This window comes from Pantherophis guttatus, chromosome 7 (assembly GCF_059756535.1).
Source record: "Pantherophis guttatus breed Tessera chromosome 7, ASM5975653v1, whole genome shotgun sequence".
In the NCBI taxonomy this organism is placed as follows: Eukaryota; Metazoa; Chordata; class Lepidosauria; order Squamata; family Colubridae; genus Pantherophis; species Pantherophis guttatus.
The window spans coordinates 13,538,018-13,561,286 of NC_142069.1; the positions used below are offsets into that span (position 1 = coordinate 13,538,018).

Consider the following 23,269-nt stretch of genomic DNA (forward strand, 5'->3'; position numbering starts at 1 on the left):
AAGGGATTGTTTTAATCTGCTGTAGCAGAGTTTTCTTTTTCTTCAGGTTATTGTAGAACAGGGGTCTCCAACCTTGGCAACTTTAAGACTTGTGGACTTCCAACTCCCAGAATTCCTCAGCCAGCAAAGCTTTGGAGGAATTCTGGGAGTTGAAGTCCACAAGTCTTAAAGTAAGACCTGTGGACTTCAACTCCCAGAATTCCTCAGCCAGCAAAGCTGAGTCTCAAATCTTAAAAGTTGCCAAGGTTGGAGACCCCTGTTGTAGAAGAGAGGTTGATGATCAAAGTGGTTTCTATGTGAGCCTTGCAAGGTCCTTAATGTAGGCTTATTCTCGTGCTGTCTTCACACTGACTGTATAAGGAGGCAAGCCCAAGGAAAAGTGACCAAGATCGTTCAGTTGTGGGCTTTCTTAGTCGTTACAACCACAAACATCTAAGGTAGGTTTGGCTGAAAAACCGTGACTTGCCCAATCATTTCCATGGTTTTGTGAAGACATGAACCTGGGTCTTTACGGTAGTCATCTAACATAGTAACACCTACATTATGCAGTGGTAGCATATAGAATGGGGCCAATTCCAAATACTGCCGTATTTCATTGATAGCCATAATGGTAGACATATCTTATAATGGATAGTGTGTATTTTATCTCACTCATGATCCAGTCTTCCTGTTAAGCAGTCTGGAGAGACTTCCAGATGTTATTTTCAAATTGTTTTGTAAAACCGATCAAAGAAGAAAACTCTGTAATCTATTATTGGAAATAATCAGATCAAATTTAGAATTTTTTTTCATTGCTTCAACTCCTACTATAGACTAGACTAGACTAGACTAGAATAGAATAGAATAGAATAGAATAGAATAGAATAGAATAGAATAGAATAGAATAGAATAGAATAAGAGTTGGAAGGGACCTTGGAGGTCTTCTAGTCCAACCCCCTTCTTAGGCAGGAAACCCTACACCACTTCAGACAAATGGTTATCCAACATCTTCTTAAAAACTTCCAATGTTGGAGCATTCACAACCTCTGGAGGCAAGTCGTTCCACTGATTAATTGTTCTCACTGTCAGTAAATTTCTCCTTAGTTCTAGGTTGCTTCTCTCCTTGATTAGTTTCCACCCATTGCTTCTTGTTCTACCCTCAGGTGCTTTGGAGAATAGCTTGACTCCCTCTTTTTTGTGGCAACCCCTGAGATATTGGAAGACTACTATCATGTCTCCCCTAGTCCTTTTCATCAAACTAGACATACCCAGTTCCTGCAACCGTTCTTCATATGTTTTAGCCTCCAGTCCCCTAATCACTTTCAGGAATGTTGCCTTCAATAAATGGCTTAAAAGCCAGCAATTTTTTGATCCAGAAAAATTGTCATTCTACTCTTAAATAATGTACTGATATCTTCACCACCACCATTTTATCACCAAAACCATCAAGCATGGTAGGCTAGATTGAGAGAGGATGGCTGCTTACCCGATGATCATCTTGGAGTTAGAATAGGATTTTAAGCTAGGCTGTCCCTCTCTTACCCCAATTGTCAAAAGTCCTATTTAATGGACTCTAATGGTAGGTTGGAGTGGCCAACGACGTTAATTGTTGATGCATTTCAATACGATCAAACAATTTTATATCTAGTCCAGTATCTAGCCAATATTACCTGATTTATAGCCAAGCCAGATAACCCTTGATCAGTATTTGGATGAGAGTCTCCCAGTGAATTTGAGGACTGTAGACTAGTGTCTACAGGGATGTGGTGGCTCAGTGGCTAAGATGCTGATCTTGTTGATCGAATGGTCGGCAATTCAGCAGTTTGAATCCCGGGTGCCGCGTAATGGGGTGAGCTCCCGTTACTTGTCCTAGCTTCTGCCAACCTAGCAGTTCGAAAGCATGTAAAAAATGCAGATAGAAAAATAGGGACCACATTTGGAGGGAAGGGAACAGCGTTCCGTGCGCCTTTGGCGTTTAGTCATGCCGGCCACATGACCACGGAGACGTCTTCGGACAGCGCTGGCTCTTCGGCTTTGAAACGGTGATGAGTACCGCCCCCTAGATTCGGGAACGTCTAGCAGCACATATGTGCGAGGGGAACCTTTACCTTTAGACTAGTGTCAGAAATGGAAAGAACAACCTAGAAGGCAATAATAACTTACTACTATATTGTGGTGGTGGGGGGGTGGAATGTGATTCAAATTAAAAGTGACTTTATTTTTTGGTATGTCTAGTATTTTTCTAGACTATGTATAATTTATATTACTCCAATTTAGCTTGATCTTATGTGTTGGGATTTGAACTCCTAGAATACAGTACTGTGCCATGTGTTTTCAATTTTGGGAAGTTATAGCCCATTACAATGAGAGGTCACCTTTTGTAGAGGTTGTTACCGAACCAATCTATGGAAATAGTCCATATCCTAGCAATGCCTCATTGGTTTGCTCACATCTGTCTCTAGATGCTTGACTCTGGAGACAAAAATTCTCAGAGATGGGAAAACGCTGCTGAATATTGTGCCCAAGTTATCCTAAGTAAGAGCAAATCGTGTGTGTTTGATGCAGAGGATGAAGGCAAGAGCATTATTTTTCACAAGGCAGCTGTTGATAAAAATCACCCTGAGAAAACCACTTTGGAGTCTTACAATGCATTAAACATAGCCGAAACGTTTCAGGTAGCTAGAATTCAGATATTTCATCTGTATTATATGATTGTCAGGAGGCTGAGATTCTAAAGACCAGGCTGACTTTGAGAAAATAATACCTTAGTTTTTAAAGCACGATTTCCAGGGTTTTTGTTCATGCACGCAGCCGCATCTCTTTCTTCTTGCAACGTGGGCTTAAATAAAAGGCAAAAAAGTCTATAACCAGCCACCACTCGTTCAAGTTGAGACTGTAATTACCAGCTTCAGAACATGGAAAGGTATTAAGTCATGGATTGAATTTAAGGCACAGGTAGTCCTTGACTTACAACGTTTTGTGACAGTTCGAAGTTACAACAGCACTGAAAAGGTGACTTATTAGACTGTTTTTCACACTTTTGACTGTTGCAGCAACCGCATGGGACACGTGACCAAAATTTGGGGGCTTGGTAATTGATATGTATTTATGATGGTTGCAGTGTCACTGGGGACCTTTGATCACCATTTGCGACCTTCTGACAAGCAAAGTCAAAAAGCAACCGGAGGGTCCAACTGGTCCAGAATGTAGCCGCGCGGGTGATTATGGGCGCAGCTCGTTGCGCCCATGTAACACCTCTCCTACGCGAGCTGCACTGGCTCCCGGTGGTCTTCCGGGTGCGATTCAAGGTGTTAGTTATCACCTTTAAAGCGCTCCATGGCTTAGGACCTGGGTACCTACGAGACAGTCTTTTGCCACCAATAGCCTCCCACCGACCAGTTCGTTCTCACAGGGAGGGACTACTCAGGGTACCGTCAGTCAAATTATGCCGACTGGCGACTCCCAGGGGGAGGGCCTTCTCTGTGAGGGCTCCAACCCTTTGGAATGAACTGCCCCCTGAGATAGGAAATACCCCTGATCTCCGTGCTTTCCGCCGTGCCCTCAAAACTCTGATGTTCCAACAAGCGGGGCTAAACATATGAACATGTGAATGTTTTTAAAATGTTATCTAATTTTAGATTCTATTTAATTGGGCCAAACTATGTTATAATAATAATTTTAATTAGCAATTTTATGATGTTTGTGTATCTATATTTTTCTTGACTGTACACCGCCTTGAGTCCTACGGGAGAAAGGCGGTATAGAAATATAATTAATTAATTAATTAATTAAGTCAATGGGGAAGCCAGATTCACTTAGCAACTTAACTCAGTAATGCACTCAACAACTATGGCAATAAAGGTTTTTAAAATGGGGTAAAATTCACTTAACAATTGCCTTGCTTAGCAAGGGAAATTTTGAGTTCAATTGTGATCGTAACTCAAGGACTGCCTGTACTAACTTTCCATACATCAGTATCTCCAGATGCTAGACAACGTCTTAAACTGTAAGTATGGGTGATAGTTGCTTTTTTTATTTTGACATGTGAGCAATGGAGCAAACCAAAGTGTCAAATAACTCAATTTAGAGTTTGCTCCCTTTTTTTTCTTTTGTAGGTCCTATTTTTACATGTGTATAATAGTGTCTGTACACATAGTCCAGCTCAGAGTTTAAGATAGTTGGACTTCAACTCTCAGAATTTCTGCAAGAGAATTTTGGGTTACTGACTAAAACAGTAAGGAAAAGTCAAGAGTTTTTACATGTGTTGCATTCAAGTTCCTGACTGAACTGCTGAATGATATGGAGAATCCTCTCTCTCTTTCTCCTTCTCTCTCTCTCTCTCTCTCTCTCTCTCTCTCTCTCTCTCTCTCTCTCTCTCACGTACTCACTCACACACACACACTTCTTATGTTTTAATAAGGTACTCCTTGGCTGTGTTTAACCAACACACTTAATTAGTGCTCAAAATTTAGTGGTTTCATTTGTGCAATATGCAAAGGTTGATATGTATTAACATTGGTTAGTTTATTTAGTGGCTTAGCATGTTACATGCTACATACTCAGTGTGCTGGTTAGTTGATGGTTCAGAGTATTTGAGAAACCAAAAAAATTGGTTAACTCAGCAAGCAGACACAGGTAACTCTACCACTTTATCAGAGTGGCTCCTATTTGAAAAATGTTTAAAATCAATATTCTGGGAAAGAGATATCTGTTGGCCCAAACTATATCTCCAAGTAACCTCAAGCAATATGGCTATTAATCAAGGTTGCGTGGAGTCGTAATTCAGCAAACAGCTAAAGAGCCACAGCTCCATCAATGTTGCAGGACATGTCTGTTTCTCTTTTTGAACCAAAACCATTATGCTCTTGGCTTTGATATAATCATTACATTACTAAATATTGCCTGGAGTGCAACTTGGAGAAGAATGTGGAGTTTCTGGCATGGCCCAAAATATCAACCTACTCTTTTGATCAAAAGGTCAAAAAATAAACATGAATAGATATTCTCAATCAGCTAATAACTATGTTTTTTTAGAGTACCCAGAATAGTAGGTGCCCTATTAATCGTTCATAGCTGGTACCCTTCATTCGGTGAAGTTTCTTCAACTCTTTTTGTTGTTACTTTGTGGGAATGATTTTCCTTGTCAACCTTTCTCTTAGATCAGCCTTCACTAACAAGTAACACCAGATGCCTTGGGACAACAGTGCCAGAATGTACAATTGTTAGGGGCAGGATCTCTTATTGATTCATTGATTTCTGTACAACCCACCGAATACGTTGTGGTTGTTCCTAGTATTTGTATCACTTAGCCGCAGGGTTTGGTTGTTTTGCCCTCCGCTCACTGCAGTCCTTTCAACAAAACCTATTAATGCATGATTACAACAAGGGCTTCCATTTTTCATCTGATTAGTTGTAGAACCTTCTGCTGATTAGCCGTGAGAGGGAGTGATGGTCTCAAGGGGACATAGGGAGGACTAGAACCTGGATCTCTCCCCCCCCCCCCGGTAGTCCATGCTGACTCTTGACACCCCAAATCTGCAAATGCAATATTCTAAGTCCATCTAATCACGGAAGCAGTTCCTCTGTAAATTATTTGTTGCCTAGAGAATTTCTTTCCAGGGCTGAAGGCAGTGTGGTTAGTGACAGCTTACGATCTGCAAAATTGTTACCTATAAGGAACCTTGTGTGCAACAACCAAATACTGACCCTCTCCTACTAAATACTATGATACAAAATAATGTGATGCTAAAGTCATGTTCTAGTTTACATGCAGATATATATATATATATGCAGATACATACATACACACACATACACACACACACACATATATAAATACGTACATACACACACACACACATATATACATATACAGTGTATGTATGTATGTATCCTGTTTCCCCGAAAATAAGACCCAACCGGAAATTAAGTCCTAGCATGATTTTTCAGGATGCTTGTAATATAAGCCCTACCCCCCCCCCAAAACAAGCCTCAGTTAAGGTTGTCAGCCAGATGGATGCATTTAGTACCATATATTCCCCAAAATAAGACCTAACCAGAAAATAAGCCCTAATGCGTCTTTTGAAGCAAAAATTAATATAAGACCCGGTCTTAATTTCGGGGAAAGTGTGTGGGTGGGTGTGTATAGAGGGGGGGGAGAGAGAGAAGGGGTAGATCTGAATAATTTGGAAAGAATTCTAGGTCCTATCTGTAACTTTAAACCAGTGATGGCTAACCTTTTTGCCATCGCGTGCCAGTAAGGGGGGTGATGGGGGAGGTTCACGCGCGCATGTGCCCACACCCATAATTCTATGCGCCCTGCCCCATGCATGTGATCATGACACACACACACACACACACACACACACACACACCGCTCATGGCACGCGATGGCCCGGTAAGACCATTTTTCTTTCTCACCTGGCTCCAGATCCTCTCTATGCATCTGGGGAGGGCAAAAACAGCCTTCCCCACCCCCTCGGAGGCCCGAAACGGCCCATTTCCCAACTTCCGGTTGGACAGGAAGTGACTTTTTTGCTGTCCCCAGCCTCCAGAGACTCCTAGCGCCGGAGCTGAGCTGGCGTGCCAAGACACATGGCTCTGGGTGCCACCTGTGGCACGCGTGCCATAGATTTGCCATCACAGCTTTAAGCCTTTCATGGTCCTACTTGTTTAATATTCAAGAACCCATGGTGGCCACTGATGGGAGATATTGAACATCCTCCTATTGCATACAGAATGCAATTTGGAGATACTGAGTAAAATAATATTGACTGCTGCCGTGTGCTAAGGTTCTATATTGGGATAGTCTTGATGTAACAGAAGAAGAAAACAAAAAACTTCTCAAGGAGATGTACATAACTCTTGGGGTTCCTGGGAAAACAACCATGGTCTAGGCAACAGATGTCACAACGTTTCACTGCAACTATGGCTGGCATCTTCAGAGGCAAGGTTTAGGCACGAAACCTTGAAGCCCAACACTGTCCAACAAAATACCAGTGATAAAAACCCACACTACTTACTTTGTGTGCTGCAAGTAGCTGTATGGACTAGATGTATCCAGAGCCTCATTCACAGTCAGTCAGTCAATCAATCAATCAATAACTTTATTGTCACTGTACGTGTATACACAGTATACCCATACAACGAAATTCACTTAACACCCAAAGACCAGGTCCAACACACATAATCCCCAAACACACTCCCACCCACCACAATTCCCCACCCTTAAACCACCCAAACACCCACACAACAGACCAAGTAATGCTGTCCAACAGCTCACTGATGGTGGCCCTTTAGTTCATTGTTGAGTGCAATTATAGCTCTGGGATAAAAACTATTCAGAAGACCGTGTGGTCTGAGTTTTAATTGTTCTGTATCTTCTGCCAGAAGGCAACAGTCCAAAAAGATTGTAAGCAGGATGGGAAGAGTCTCTGAGAATGTTATGCAACTTTCTCAAACAGCGAGATTCGAAGATGTCGTCCAGGGCTGGTAGCTGGAGTCCGATGATATTCTGGGCAGTTTTAATGATTCTCTGTAGAGTTTTTTTGTCCACTACAGAGCAGTACTCTATGAATTAGATGTGTGGTAGAACTCAATATTTTTTAACTGGTTAACACTGGTTGATTGAATAATCACAATGGGGTCTGAACAGCCCATACCCTCCGCATTTCCGCAGGGCCTCCAGCATCCTATTAGTTTTGTCTTCAATAACAGAGTCTGTCTCTTCCCCACCAAACTTTGTTCAAAGCCTACCCACGAATTGCAGGATCCTCTATCCCCCAATCTCTGGGTACTGTCCTTCTGAACTGGGTTTTATCACTCCAGTCTTTGATTTGCAAAATCAAAAACTAGAAGCTAAACTAACAATGGGCGCGGAGACATTTTAAAGAAGCCAGTAGAGGACTGAGAAACAATGGGTAGGACTAACATCAGAAGAGAAGCTATATGGCTGGTGGTAAGTTGATTTGTTCTTCCTACACAGCATCAACAAACTCGGTTTCAGTTCTCATTATCGTGAGCCTCCTTTGAGAAGCTAACTGATGCCAACCCTACTCATTCTTTTTCTTCGGTACACGAAGAGGCCGCGCTGGCTACTGACTGATCTCTTGATCCTTGGGAACGAAACCGAGGGAGAAAGTCTAACAAGTGCATCGTTTTGCAGTAAATTAGATCAGATTTCCGCATCTCCGCACTCAGTTTGTGAGCTTGACAGTTCAGTAAAATGTTCCCTTGTAAGGTTCGCCCTCTTAGGAAAAAGGGCAATAATTCATCATTAGGATTTCAGAGTCCAGGTGCAGATGAAAACTGATGGAGCCTCCAGCGAGGCAGAGAAAGTCAGCGGAAGAAGAAAATTTTATCTGAAGTCTAATTCCCTGCTTACAGCAGAGAATAATTAAGATAATATTGCTCCAAGAGTTCTTTAATGATTAAAAATCACATACGTAGGATCCATAAATTGGCGAGCAACAAATTGAGGAGAGGTATAGCGTCAGGAGATGCAGTTCTTCCTTTGTTTCTCCATTCCCCCCACCACCAACTCTCTCTTTTCTTTTAAATGCGCATTATAGTAAAAAATTCACTGATGGCAGAGCGCACAACCAGCCTAGGAAAACCACAGGAGACCAGCCCCATTCCAAGGACTTTGTTTAGATGCAACAAATCATTTGTCTGTTATTAACCTAGAGCTTGTAATTATGCAGATTGCCATAGATTTTCCTGGGCCTGGAAGTGAGATTGAGGGTTGTTCATACTATAGCAGGAAGCTTGGGGCTGGCCATGCATTACTGAACTTGCCACATTTATCATGTTGACTGATGGCAGGAGAATCAGGTCTCGGGTCCCAGTGGTTAATGTAGTGGGTAATTAACTGTCATTTGCCTAGTAATAGGCTGATGATCAATGGTTTGTGTGGAAACAAATTCTAATCAGGTAGCTGATAAATGCTCGGGGAAAGAAAGCAATTGAAATTGAGGACAGCAGAAAAGAAAGAACTAAGTCCAGAATTTCAACATAGGGCTCCAGAGTTATATGATAATAACGGCAAAACAAGAAGAAAAAGTAGAAGATCAACAATAACCGGAGTGGGGGGGGAACCTTCTAAATAAATAGCCATGTTCAGAATTACCCCTTGCTAAGGTTACCATTCTGCATTGGAGCATAACACGAAGGACTTCTTGCATGGCCTTTAAATGGCGAGCTTTTGAACGGGGATTTTAATAACTAAAACCCGCAAGGATGCAACATTATTGGACAATATGTCTGAGGTTTTTTTTTTTTTTAAGCTATCCAAATGGAGATAATCCACCGAGCCGTTGGGTTTGGTTTTGTTTTTTTACTTTAAATAAAGATTTATTTATTTTTTCTGTTTGAGTGAATAAAGATGTGATTTTGAATGGTGATTACTCCAGCTCCTTTTTCTTTGGGACATCCACAGGGGTTTTTTTTTTTTCTTTTCTTCTCCTTTTATTAAGGATTTTGGACATTTGTAGGCCTAGTTCAAGAACTAAACGGGATGGGTCTCCAGCCCCAAAGTCAGCACATGATATTTCTAAACAGGTTCAATTTACAGCTCTCCTGCACGATTGTGACTTTCCCAAGACTATTTCTCTGTCCTCTGATGGAAACCAAATGCCCTGTTTCCCCGAAAATAAGACATCCCCTGATAATAAGCCCAATCGGGCTTCTGAGAGCATGCGCTAAAATAAGCCTTTCCCCCCCAAAAAAAGCCCTCCCCAAAAATATTTAAACGCAGAGCTGGAAATCAGGTAAGATGGCAAGAGGAGCCCCATCCTGCTCCACGCGCCCCAAAATAATAAGACCACCCTGAAAATAAGGCCAAGCACTTATTTTGGGGTTTAAAAAAATATAAGACAGGGTCTTATTTTCAGGGAAACACGGTAGTAAGAGGTTGAGCGTTCTCAGTATTTGAAAAAGTGTTTCCCCCATACTAATTTGTGAGAATAGAATAGAATAGAATAGAATAGAATAGAATAGAATAGAATAGAATAGAATAGAATAGAATAGAATAGAATAGAATAGAACAGAACAGAACAGAACAGAACAGAACAGAACAGAACAGAACAGAACAGAATTCTTTATTGGCCAAGTGTGATTGGACACACAAAGAATTTGTCTTTGGTGTATATGCTCTCAGTGTACATAAGGAGAATAAAATACATTCATCGAGAATAAAAAGATACAACACTTAGTGATAGTCAAGGTTACGAATAAGCTATCAAATTGTACTAGGAAACAAATAAAAACAATATAAATTGAAAGATACAAGCGACATGGTTATAGTAAATAAGTGGGAAGAGAGAGATATTATAGGAAGAGAAGAATAATAGTAATACAGTCTTAGTAAATTATTTGACAGTGTTGTGGGAATTAGTTGTTAAGCAGAGTGATGGCCTTCGGGAAAAAACTGTTCTTGTGTCTAGTTGTTCTGGTGTGCAGTGCCCTATAACGTCGTTATGAGGGTAGGAGTTGAAGCAATTTATGTCCAGGATGCGAGGGGTCTGTAGATATTTTCACAGCCCTCTTTTTGACTCGTGCAGTATACAGGTCCTCAATGGAAGGCAGGTTGGTAGCCATTGTTTTTTCTGCAGTTCCAAATCAGACAGTTATGGAGGTGCAGACGACAGACTCAATAATTCCTCTTAATATATCCCCAAGATGTTCTTCTCTATATCTCCTTTTCAGAAGTAGGTGAGATGATAAATCAAGATCCTTCTCAGTCAGATCTACAATCCCATCATATTGCTTCTGGATGCAAGAGACTAAATGGGTTTAAGTTGTTGGCAATCGGTTCCAGTTGAGGAACCCACCCACATGTGGAAATCCACCCACAGAAACCCATGTGTTTCAACATGTATGAACTAGATCAGTGTTTCTCAACCTTGGTAGCTTGAAGATGGGTGGACTTCAACTCCCAGAATCCCCCAGCCAGCGCTGCTGGCTGGGGGATTCTGGGAGTTGAAGTCCACCTATCTTCAAGCTACCAAGGTTGAGAAACACTGAACTAGATGATCCTATTAAGCTATTACATTACTTATAAGACTGGACTACCATGTTAGGGTATTATTTATTTATTATATCAGACCAATATGCTGCTCTACTCTGCACACCTTACAATGCATGCCTAAACATAATTAAAATAATTTTTAAGTTATTTGAAAACAATGAAAAAATAATACAATCAAAACTGAGGAAAAGTATCATCAACAATAATTAAGGACCCTTATGCAACAGGACAAATCTAATTCAGGGTTCTTCTCCCATCTCAAAAGTTGTGTTGAAATAAATAAATGAAGTTTATTTCTTGGGGCATTATGTATGTATGTCAACACTGCAGCTGTGTTTGGGTGATGCAAGTTTAAAGTTCAGTTTGTTGGATAAACCCAATCTTAATGTTTTTTCAATGCTGGATGAAAGTGCAGTTATTCATCCCAACATTTTATTTATGTGTTGGATTTATAGTTCACTTTTCTTCCTAATACTGAAAAGCAGAATAGAATTCTCCTCTCTCTTTTTTTTTGTTCAACAAAAGCTTTGTGAAGGCAACTAACAGTCCACTACGAACTGGCCATAAGTCCCTCAAGAAGAAAATAGCATGACAATTGTTTTATAGAAGTATTATAATTAATGTTATTTCAATATGTAATATAGCATTCTACTCTAGACAGTGGCCTTATTTTAAGAAAATAATAATCAGGATAAATTTATTTCTAATAAAGGAGAATATTTGTAGCTGAGGATTGAAATGAAGGGTCCTTGATGCTCTCTGAGCTTGGTTGTTTTTTTGCAGACATTTCATTACCCAAGTAGGTAACATCATCAGTGCTAGTAAAGAGTGGGACTGATTTTCTTTCTTATTTGTAATTTGATGCACCTTCTACTCTTGAGACTTGATAGAAGATCCTGTTTAGTCTGTACAAGTCACCCTTGATTTATAAATGTTTGTTTAATGACTGTTCAATGTTACAATGGCAATGAGAAAAGTGACTTATGGCTTATGACCAATTCTCACACTTATGACCATTGAAACATCCCCACAGTCACGTGATCAAACTTCAGGTGCTTGGCAGTCAACATGTATTTACAATGATTGTATTGTCCCAAGGTTCTGGGATTATCATTGGCAACTTTACTTGGGTGTTTCTAACAACCAAAATCAATGGGGAAAACAAAATTCCCTTAATGACTACATGATTTACCTAAGAACTGTAGTGATTCATTTAACAACCATGGTAAAAAAAAAAAAAGGTCATAAAATGGGGCACGACTCATTTAACAACTGCCTTGCTTATCAATGGACTTTATTGTGCTTGTAAATCAAGGGTTGCCTGTACTTATAGTATTATGCCTTTACAGTTTTCCATCATCTGGATTTTCTTTCTTTTTCTTTTTGTCTATAGATCTTCCTTATTCCTGTTGTAACTAACAAAGCTATAGGGGATTAATTTAATCCAGTGGGACCCTTGTTAGTAGTTTGTGTTTTTTTTTAAGTGATCTCAGAGCTGCTTGTCACCGTATCCAGTGTGAGTCTCTCAGAGACATTACTAATCAAATATTCTTTAAAAGGAACGAGATGTTCCTCAAGAGATATCAATGCAGTTACCCTCAATGATATCCTAGTGGTATCTGATTTATTTGATGTACACAGTGTGTTAGGAATAAGCTAAATTTGCACTGGACAATTCCTGAGTTTAGTAGATTATGAGGAAGATTGGTTTAACAAATTATGCAAATCAGTTGTGAGGGTAAACCATAAGTAACCATGAGTTACAATATTTTTTGGAAATAGTGTGCTGTGGAAACGTAGAAAAATATATTTTATTTATTGGTAAAGGTAAAGCTTCCCCTCGCACATATGTGCTAGTCATTCCTGACTCTAGGGAGTGGTGCTCATCTCTGTTTCAAAGCCAAAGAGCCAGCGCTGTCCAAAGACGTCTCCGTGGTCATGTAGCCGCCATGACTAAATACCAAAGGCGCACGGAATACTGTTACCTTCCCACCAAAGGTGGTCCCTATTTTTCTACTTGTATTTTTTACGTGCTTTCCAACTGCTAGGTTGGCAGAAGCTGGGATAAGTAACGGGAGCTCATCCCATTACGCGGCACTAGGGATTCGAACCACTGAACTGCCGACCTTTTGATCGGCAAGCTCAGCGTCTTAGCCACTGAGCCACCGCATCTCCAGACATTTTGACTCAGTTGTGGTCATATATCGAGGACTGCTAGTAATTGGGTGAGGTTTTGGTTGCTTTTAATTTTTTTGAAGCTTCTGCTCAGGCCTTTTTTTTAGTATATTCATCACTGATAGAGGCTCACAACACTATAAAAACCAAGGATCAGCGATTTTTCAAGCTTTGGGCATTACTGTGCTATCTCAGAAAAAATAAAATAGCCAGATCGTGGGATGTCATTACAAGTTTTCAATGATATCGCCTTCATAATCTCACTACAGATTTGCAAGATTATGGATTAATTTTATTCTTGTATTTAGGACACCCCATGACTCATGGGAATTTTATTAGAGTTTTTTTAAAACTATCTATTGTCTTTAATCATTGTTGATCAAAAGTTTATTTTGCTGGCCTTTGGCTGTAATAAAGATTTTATGGTATTATTTGTGGCTGATCAAAGCTGTAAAATCACAACATCATAAAATAAAGTGAAAATACATTGAATAAAGCCAAGTAGAATTAAAGCACATTTTAAAAGCCAACAAAGGCAGAATTGTAACAGAGCTCAGCTTTTCACACAGGGGTGCCTATAGGAGGGGCTAACAACACCAAAATAGGGGATCCTACTCAGGGGTGGGTTCTACTTACCTTTACTACCGGTTCGTAATGTGGCCGTGCGCATGCACAGAAGCGTTCTGATGACGTCGGGGTTGGTGGGCGGAGCCTCCCACCGGTTTTACTACCAGTTCTATAGAACTGGTGCGAACCGGGGGGCAACCCACCACTGATCCTACTGGGCAATCAAAGCCCACCCCCTACCCCTTTTAACATACACCCGTTAAAAAGAAGCAGGATTCATTCACACTTTCACTATTTTGAGAAAATAGATTGTGTTGTATGCTGCCCAGAGTTACTTTCTGTGAGACGGGCAGCCATATAATTTGATTAATGAATAAAATAAATAAGTTGACGCATACTCATAGACATCCTGCGAATAACCATTTACATAATAAAAGTTTAGGCTGCTGAGAAAAACAAAGGGGCCATTTCACAAAGTTGGTGCAACCACCGAGAAGGCCCCGTTGCATATTATTATGACTAGATGATCCCTTGGTCATCCCCAAATGGAGCATCTGGATTTCTGTGTGTTTAGTAGACATTTGATCTTACATTCGATTAAAAATAAAAAGAAGAATTGTATCCACAGTTTCCAGTTCAGTCATTTCAATATTGACGTGCTGATATCATTCAGTTTAGCCCAGATGCGTGTACAAACTGGCTGTTGAAAGTGGGAATTTAGGTCACTGAATCCATTTGGTTGCCCAATTAAAGTATTCGGATCAAGGAATCCACAATAATTAACCATCTGTTTAGTAAGTTCCAACAAAGAATAATGCCTACGATGGCACGGAATTTAGGCATACAATATCTCCTGGCTTCATTGAGGTCCCGTTTCATAAGTGTCTCAGGGCTGTTGGTAACAACAAATATCCTTCAGTCCAGGCTGATTTGTGTAATGCTGTCAGACTAAGGATGTGTTATGTGACACCACAATGTTCAAGTCAGGATGGATAGCAATTGTTGAAGCAGAACCAAAGGCATGCTAAAAGTTTATTGTACAGACTGACATTTAAAGAAGATAATATTTATAGGTCCAGGGTTGAACTGGGAGGTCCTTGGTACTGTCTGAGTACTTTGGGTTTCTTGCGGACATTTCATTGCCAAACTAGGTAACATGATCAGTGCAATGGAAGGAAGGGACGGAAGGATAGATCAGGACCTAAAAAATGACTTGAACCAGCCTTTCAAATGATGTTTTCCTTCATTCTGGACAGCAATTCCTACAATTCTTAAGGCAATAGGATTTGATCATGCGTACCAGGAGTTTCAGCCCAACGTATCTAGGTGTGAGTTGCATGTAGTAAAAATTGTTTGTGGGTTTTGTGTAGATATGTGTGTGGGGAGCGGGGGGATCTGTGGGTATATGCAGATATGCTGGGATGTTATTCAAATTGTGCATAGCGAGGAATTCTTACTGAATCAGAACTCGTTCAATTTGGTCTGGGTGGTGCAGGTTTACAAAACAGGTTTCAAATTCATTGTCCGTGTTGTCAGTCCCGAGATTTCTCGTATAGCACCTTTGAATTCATTACCTTAAAACTGTTTTTAATTTGGAATTTCCCTGGAGAGCCATTATATTTTTCTGCTGTCAGCCTGATGTTGAAGAGCAAAAAAGCAAAGGGGCGGATGTGGCATTTTCATCTATTTTCTATCATACTTGCAAATGGCATTAGCAGGTTGTGCACAAAGAATAGCATTTTTTTTTCCAGAAAAAGAAAGTCTATTTAGATGTATTAAGTAGCTTCACATTGGCATTGATAACAAACATGGGCCATGAGTTAAGCCCAAACCCAAAATTTATAATGCAGCATTCCAAAATAACCATTCTTCCTGCATGTGTGGGGAGCTAGTTTATTTCTTGTAATATCAGTTTTGGGGGCGGGTGGGAAACACCCATGGTACAGTTTGAACAATGCATTCAAGTGTCTGGTGACTTAAGTTGCTGGCACACACATACTGTACACATCTATTTTTGCAAAAGGTTAACAGACTCCTAATCACCCAATGATCTTAGCACTGCTTTATAATGCCTTGGTAATATCACACTTGGACTACTGCATCAGGTTTGGTCACCGCAATATATAAAATATATATTTAAAAAGTTGTTGAGGCTTTGGAAATAGTGCAGAGAAGAACAAGAAAGATAATTAAGGGCCTGGAAACTAAAACATATAAAAAATAGTTGCAGGAATTGGGTATGTCTAGTCCAGTAAAAAGAAGGAGTAGGGGTGATTTGATAGCAGTGTTCCAATATTTGAGGGGGCTGCCACAAAGAAGAGGGGGTTAACCTATGAGCCGTGGTGGCGCAATGGTTAGAATGCAGTACTGCAGGCTACTTCTGCTGACTGCCAGCTGCCAGCACTTTGGCAGTTCGAGTCTCACCGGCTCAAGGATGACTCAGCCTTCCATCCTTCCAAGGTTAATAAAATGAGGACCCAGCTTGTTGGGGGCAATATGCTGACTCTGTAAACCACTTAGAGAGGGCTTTAAGGCAGGGGTGAAATCCAGCAGGTTCTGGAGAAGCGGTAGCGGAAATTTTGAGAAGTTTGGAGAACCGGCAAATACCACCTCTGGCTGGCCCTAGAGTGGGGTGGGAATGGAGATTTTGCAATATCCTTCCCCTACCATGCCCACCAAGCCACACCCACAGAACCGGTAGTAAAAGCACCTGAGGACAGGACAAGAAGCAATGGATGGAAACTGATCAAGGAGAGAAGCAATCTAGAATTAAGAAGAATTTTCCTGACAGTGAGAACAATTAACCAGTGGAATGACTTGACTTCAGAAGTTGAAGTTGATCCATCATTGGAGTCTTTTAAGAAGAGACTGGACAACGTCATTTGTCTGAAATGGTATAGGGTTCCATCTGAACAGAGGGTTGGACTAGAAGACCTCCAAGGTCCTTCCAACTCTGTTATTCTGTTTTGTTCTGTCCCTTTATTGTCCAACATATCCCCAGACTACACGACACTAGCAACAAAGCAACAGTATCTCCATCAATCTGCTTTCTCATCACTCTCTTAAATCTAGATTTGTTTTTCCTCCTTCTCCCTGCTTCAGAGATGGATGAATATTGAAGGAATGTGCATATTTCTTACTTTATTTCCATCGGATGGCTTGTCTGCCTCTTTGACCCAACACCTCCCCTCTAGGCTAACTCGCTACACAATGCTTGATAGAAACACGTAGCACTGAATACTTCTGTGATGATAATTACACTGCCCATGTACGCAGGCAGTGTGGGATTGCTAGTGAAGCAGACTTAGTTGCTACATGGGTAGTATATAATTTTTACTTATTCGTATTCATTAAATTACTACTTCACCTGTCTTTACAACACCGTAATGAAACCATATAACTGCATGAATAAAAACATAGCTTAAAAACAAGAGTTAAAAAACAGGTAAAGATAAATCAGGTTAAAAAGGCTAGGATCAGGGGTGAAATACAGCAGGTTCTGACAGGTTCTGGAGAACTGGTAGCGGAAATTTTGAGTAGTTTGGAGAACCAGCAAATACCATCTCTGGCTGGCCTCAGAGGGGGTGGAAATGGAGTGGAATGGAATTGGCCCATAGAGTGTTTGTGGATAGCTATTATTTTAATGAGCTTTATTATAATATATTTTCTGTCTACTGTATTATCTTGTTGATGCATAAACCAGAGTCTTACGGTTAAGGGTGGTCCATTTGGGATCCTTAGATGATAAAGATAAGAGTTGGTTTAAGGTATCTTTTATTAATTATCTGTTCATATACAGTATTAAATTTATATGGCCACCCAACTCACAAACAGCACCATACAGCATTAAAGACCCACAAGATAAAACCCAGAAAACATCACTATCACCAGTGGTGAAATCCGGCCAGATCTATCCGGCTAGTGTGAACTGGTAATGCCAGTGGCAGGAGGCTCCGACCACCTGCCGGGACGTCATTACACCCCGTTTTTGACCTTCTGCACATGCGCAGAAGAGGCGCACACATGTATAGCACCCGCGCACTCCCGTTCCCAAACCGGTAGCGAAGGTAAGTAGATTTCACTGCTGACTATTACCCCATGGTGGCAACAGTTAACAGTCACACTAGCCATGTTATTTCCTTCATATCAGCCTGGGGTCGCCTGGCCCACTGACAGAATAACATCGCTGGGGTTTCCTGGCGAAGTAACATCTAAGGGAGATGGGCGTTTCAAACATTGAAAAGTAAATAAAAACAAATAACTGGCAAGGTGGGGTCCAATCTTCTCCTTTCAATGTCTTGGAACAAAAGGTAGCATGGCAGAGCTTGAAGTTAAAGCATTTCAATAGAGTTTTAAAATTGCTCCCACAGTATAATATGCCGGCATTTCTAATGTGGCTATATATAGTTGACTGCCTCATTTACTTTAATAGGCTCCTTCTATAACATAATCATAGCTATAAGCATTGCTTAGGGTTGGAAGGTGCATGAACCACTAATGCTTTCTGACACTTTAAATGACTTCTTCATAAAACGTTCTTTAATAATGGTAAAGCTTTTAGCACTAGGTGTCAAAAATGACTGGGAGACTAGCTTCTCCCCACCAGGCCCAAAGTATTATTTCCTCTTATGCTGAAGTGCATGCATATTATAAATAAACAGCACCAAGGCCATAGTTGTTGCAACGTGGTCCCATAGCTGCTTTTCAAATCTTCAGCCTTTTCCGTGCTGCACTTTCAAACCGTGTGTGCTGCTCGCTAATGTGATTTTTTTTTTAACTTTCTTTCCCCCCCCCCTCCTCCCCCCATCTTGAAGTGGTTAGACTTTAATGCACTTCAGATTAGTAACAGTTCTTCTAGAGCAGTGTTCCTCAACCTTGGAAGCTTGAAGATGGGTGGACTTCAACTCCCAGAATCCCCCAGTCAGCGCTGCTGACTGGGGGATTCTGGGAGTTGAAGTCCACCCATCTTCAAGCTTCCATGGTTGAGAAACACTGTTCTAGAGACAAGCGGTAAGCATTATGTTACGACGGTGGAGGGCTTATTTGCAAACAATTAACCAGTGGAACAGCTTGTCTTCAGAAACTGTGGGTGCTCCATCACTGGAGGTTTTTAAGAAAAGACTGGGCAGCCACCTGTCCGAAATGGTGCAGCAGGGTCTCCTGTTTGAGCAAGGGGTTGGACTGGAAGACCTCCAAGGGCCCTTCCAGCTCTATTCTGATGGATTCTTGGGCGCCTTGTTTCTTTTTGCTCAGCCGATCTTTGTTTCTTTCTCTGTTCCCCTCCCACCATCGGCAGGTTATTTGGTGTGACTGGAAACTGTGCAGCCTGTAGCAAGCTTATCCCCGCGTTTGAGATGGTGATGAGAGCCAAGGACAACGTTTACCACTTGGACTGTTTTGCGTGTCAACTGTGTAATCAGAGGTAAGAGACTTGGTCAGGGAATCGCGCAGCCGGTGGTGTCCAAATGAAGCCAGAGACGTCGACACAAACTTGTAGTTTTATATGAATAAATATATTCGACGTCTATATATATATACAGAAAGCAAGATCGTCAGGCAAAGAGGAGCATCATGAGGTAAAGCATGAGGTAAAGCACGCAGAGCACCCACAGCAACCAATCACAGCGCAGATTGCCTCACGCAGGAGCCCGCACACCAATCAATCAGTCAATCACAACTGTGTGTTCTGGCTGACTGCACAACCCCACTGCTCCAGCTAGTAAATTTAAATACCTTAACCGACTTTTCAATGCATTTCCATGGGCTGATGCCGATTGGCTCTGTTTAGAAAAGAACAGCCATAGGCATGAGATTTTATTTATTTATTTTATTTATTGGTTCGATTTACATGCTGCCCTTCTCCGGAGGCTCAGGGCGGCTTACAATGCATTAAGCAATAGCCTTCATACTTTTGTATATACCTGCTTAGTAGGGCTTTCGCCCCCCCCCCAAAGCGGTGTTCTTTTTTTATACAAAGTCAGCTTATTGCCCCCACAATCCGGGTCCTCCATTTTACCTACCTCGGAAGGATGGAAAGCTGAGTCAACCTTGAGCCTGGTGAGATTTGAACTCGCAGTAATTGCAGGCAGCTGGCAGCTAAGTGCTACTTAACAGCACTTTAGTCTGCTGCACCCCCAAGGCTCTTTGCCCAATGGGGTCTGGGCTGAATTAACTTTGATTAACAAAGTAAGATAAGGAATGGCTTCATTTCTTCCATCCCATCCTTTGGATGATATTCAGATGTATCATGAACAAGAGTATCTCATCATGGGTTTAAATCTCAGGCTCATCTGCTCTACTTCCCGATTTAATCGTACCTTTGATTAGGCTATGCCTTGCAATCAACAACCTGCCCCGGGTTTCCGAGAAAATGAACAGAAGCGTCTGACATCCACTGAGTAGAGAAAGGAAGAAGGTGTTGGCACCTCCAACCATACTCCTACCATACTAGTTGATGGGTTTCAGGTGCAGCACACGGGAAGGGAACCATAGTGAGGACCTATGGGCTTCCTGTTCCCCCTGGGAATTTTGAGGGCACCAGATTGGAGAAGAATGATCTTAGTTAAGGATGGTGGCTAAAAACCCTCATCTCCGAGCAGGAATTTAACGGGGTGCCTGCTCTTTCTTTTAGAGATTTAATTTAATTTAATTTAATTTAATTAATTCCATTTATATGCCGCCCCTCTCCGAAGACTCAGATCTGTTTCATTTCTCCTAGTGCATCTTGGAGAGAAGCCTTGCAAATTTAGATTAGGTTCATATTTTGGAATCTAGAGTTAAAACTGATTCAGCCCTCGAACCTTCCGTGGTCGGTAAAAAGAGAACCAGGTTGTTGGGAACAATATGCTGGCATTGTAAACCGCTTAGAGAGTGCTGCAAAGCACTATGAAGCGGTATATAAGTCTAAGTGCTATTGCTATTGCTATTGCTAAAACTGGAAGAAAACTTCAAAACTTTATTATCCACCATTTTTAGCTTAGTGTGAGGCTGTGCTAAAATGTACAGTGGATGCATGAGTAAAACATTTATTTATTTATTTATTTATTTATTTATTTATTTATTTATTTATTTATTTATTTATTGGTTCTATTGATTGATTGATTGATTGATTGATTGATTGATTGATTGATTAGATTTATATGCTGCCCTTCTCCGGAGACTCAGAGCGGCTTACAATGCGTTAAGCAATAGCCTTCATACTTTTGTATATACCTGCTTAGTAGGGCTTTTGCCCCCCCCCCAAAGCGGTGTTCTTTTTTATACAAAGTCAGCTTATTGCCCCCACAAACCAGGTCCTCATTTTACCTACCTCGAAAGGATGGAAGGCTGAGTCAACCTTGAGCCTGGTGAGATTTGAACTTGCAGTAATTGCAGGCAGCTGGGGTTACTTAACAGCACTTTAGTCTGCTGCGCCACCAAGGCTCTTTTTATATAAAGAGCCTTAAACATAAAGGAAGAATTCAGATTTCTTGAAAACAACCCCAGTTTCCTGTAACAAAATAGGTTCTCACTAGTTCTTTACAATAGGGTGCATAGATATCGGTTAAACTTCATTCCTGACAAGCCTCTTTCATTTTTCTATTTATGTTTTAAGTTGTACTTAACCACATTTGCCTAGGACAGTGTTCCCTCAGTGCCAGATATATTGGATTTTTAAATTCTCATATAGTCTCAGTCGGATCCAAGACATCTGGAGGATGCCAGGTTCGGGAAGTTTCATCTAAGAAATGGCATGTAATTCATGGGCAAAAGTGAGCTGCTGGCTTATGGTAGAAGACCAAGGGAAACGCTGAAAAAGACAAGGCTTAATTCTACATATATGGAAAGCATTATCTTACATGGTGACACTCCAATAGGCGCAATAGAAAATTAAGCTCTAATTTATAGCAGGAGATTATTACTCTTCGTGAAACTTGGAGAGGGATTAGTATATGGCTCTTTAGAAAATCAGCATGTAATGTTCAGATAATAATATTAGTGGAGCTATGCTTTAAATCATGGAGAAAATCTTTGTGGTTGCTAAGAGGCAGCAATGAGTTGATGGCACGTAATCAGTCAATCAAGCAATGTGGTTTAAGCCATAAACCATTAGAAAAAACACATTTGTTTTGCCTTTATCAATTATAAGAGTTAGGAATGCTTCTCAAGAACATAAGGTAGTCACATCTGCCCAACCTTGACTGATCTTTAAAAGCTAAGCGGAGGTAGACCTTACTACTTCCAGGAAAGGAAGCTTGCAGGAAAACTCAGGACTCTGGAGTAGGAAGGTGAAAACTTAATCTGAAATATATTAATGGCAAATAATTTCCATAATATTTCTGAGAAAAATAGATGGATGTGACCAGGAAATCACCAGAGTCAAATTCAACTCAAAGGAATTATTTCTTTTTTTTTTTTAAAGAAAAAAAAATTGTGGGAGTAGAGACTAAAGGTTCTTTGGGACTGAAGGTGTCAGGCATAATCATATTTATATCTTAATTTCCCTAACCATATTCCTAGAGAAAATTGCCTTCCATAGGAAGAAATAGTCCCAGTGGTCCAATGTTGAGCTCTACCCCCAAAAACTGCTTTGAGATTTGATTTTAATGATGAAAAGTAGATTTTAAATTGATACAAAATAATGAATAAGACTCTAAGCCTCACCAGAGGTTCTCTCTCTCTCTCTCTCTCTCTCTCTCTCCCTCTCTCTCCCTCCCTCTCTCTCTCTCTCTCTCTCTCTCACACACACACACACACACACATACACACACATACACACACACACGTGCAGAGCTTAAATTAAAGAAGATAGTAGTAGTAGAAATACTGGATTGAATTTGATCTCTGCAGTTAAAATTCTGCCAAACTGAACCCCTTTTAGGTAAAGGTAAAGGTTCCCCTCACACATATGTGCTAGTCGTTCCCAACTCTAGGGGGCGGTGCTCATCTCTGTTTCAAAGCCGAAGAGCCAGCGCTGTCCAAAGACATCTCCGTGATCATGTGGCCGCCATGACTAAACGCCATAGGCGCACGGAATGCTGTTACCTTCCCACCAAAGGTGGTCCCTATTTTTCTACTTGCATTTTCTATGTGCTTTCGAACTGCTACCGTGTTTCCCCGAAAATAAGATCCTGTCTTATATTTTTTTGAACCCTGAAATAAGCGCTTGGCCTTATTGCCATGCACTCAAAAGCCCAATTGGACTTATTATCAGGGGATGTCTTATTTTGGGGGAAACAGGATAGGTTGGCAGAAGCTCGGGCAAGTAACGGGAGCTCACCCCGTTACATGGCGCTAGGGATTCGAACCGCCGAACTGCCAACCTTTCTGATCGACAAGCTCAGTGTCTTAGCCACTGAGCCACCATGTCCCCTTTTATCTTGCTGCAAAGTCTATGAGCCATCACATTTCCATACCCCGAAAAGAAATATACTCCAGAATTTATTTGCTTTCTCCTCAGTCTGCTTTACAGTAGAGATCTTATTCACATGAGGTGTTCAGGAGAGGTGTGGCAGGTTGGAACCACTTTGGATCACCTTTATG

At 41.0% G+C, this 23,269-nt stretch overlaps 1 protein-coding gene across 5 annotated transcripts in view; it reads left to right on the plus strand.

Moving 5' to 3' along the window:
* Positions 1 to 23,269, plus strand: part of LMO3 (LIM domain only 3) — a 115,445-nt gene that overhangs the window by 79,273 nt on the left and 12,903 nt on the right. For all 5 annotated transcript variants that reach the window (XM_034402717.3, XM_034402719.3, XM_034402718.3 and 2 more), the window contains exon 3: positions 19,044 to 19,169. In XM_034402717.3, coding sequence (XP_034258608.1) covers positions 19,044 to 19,169 — 126 coding nt within the window. The remainder of the gene's footprint in view (positions 1 to 19,043; positions 19,170 to 23,269) is intronic.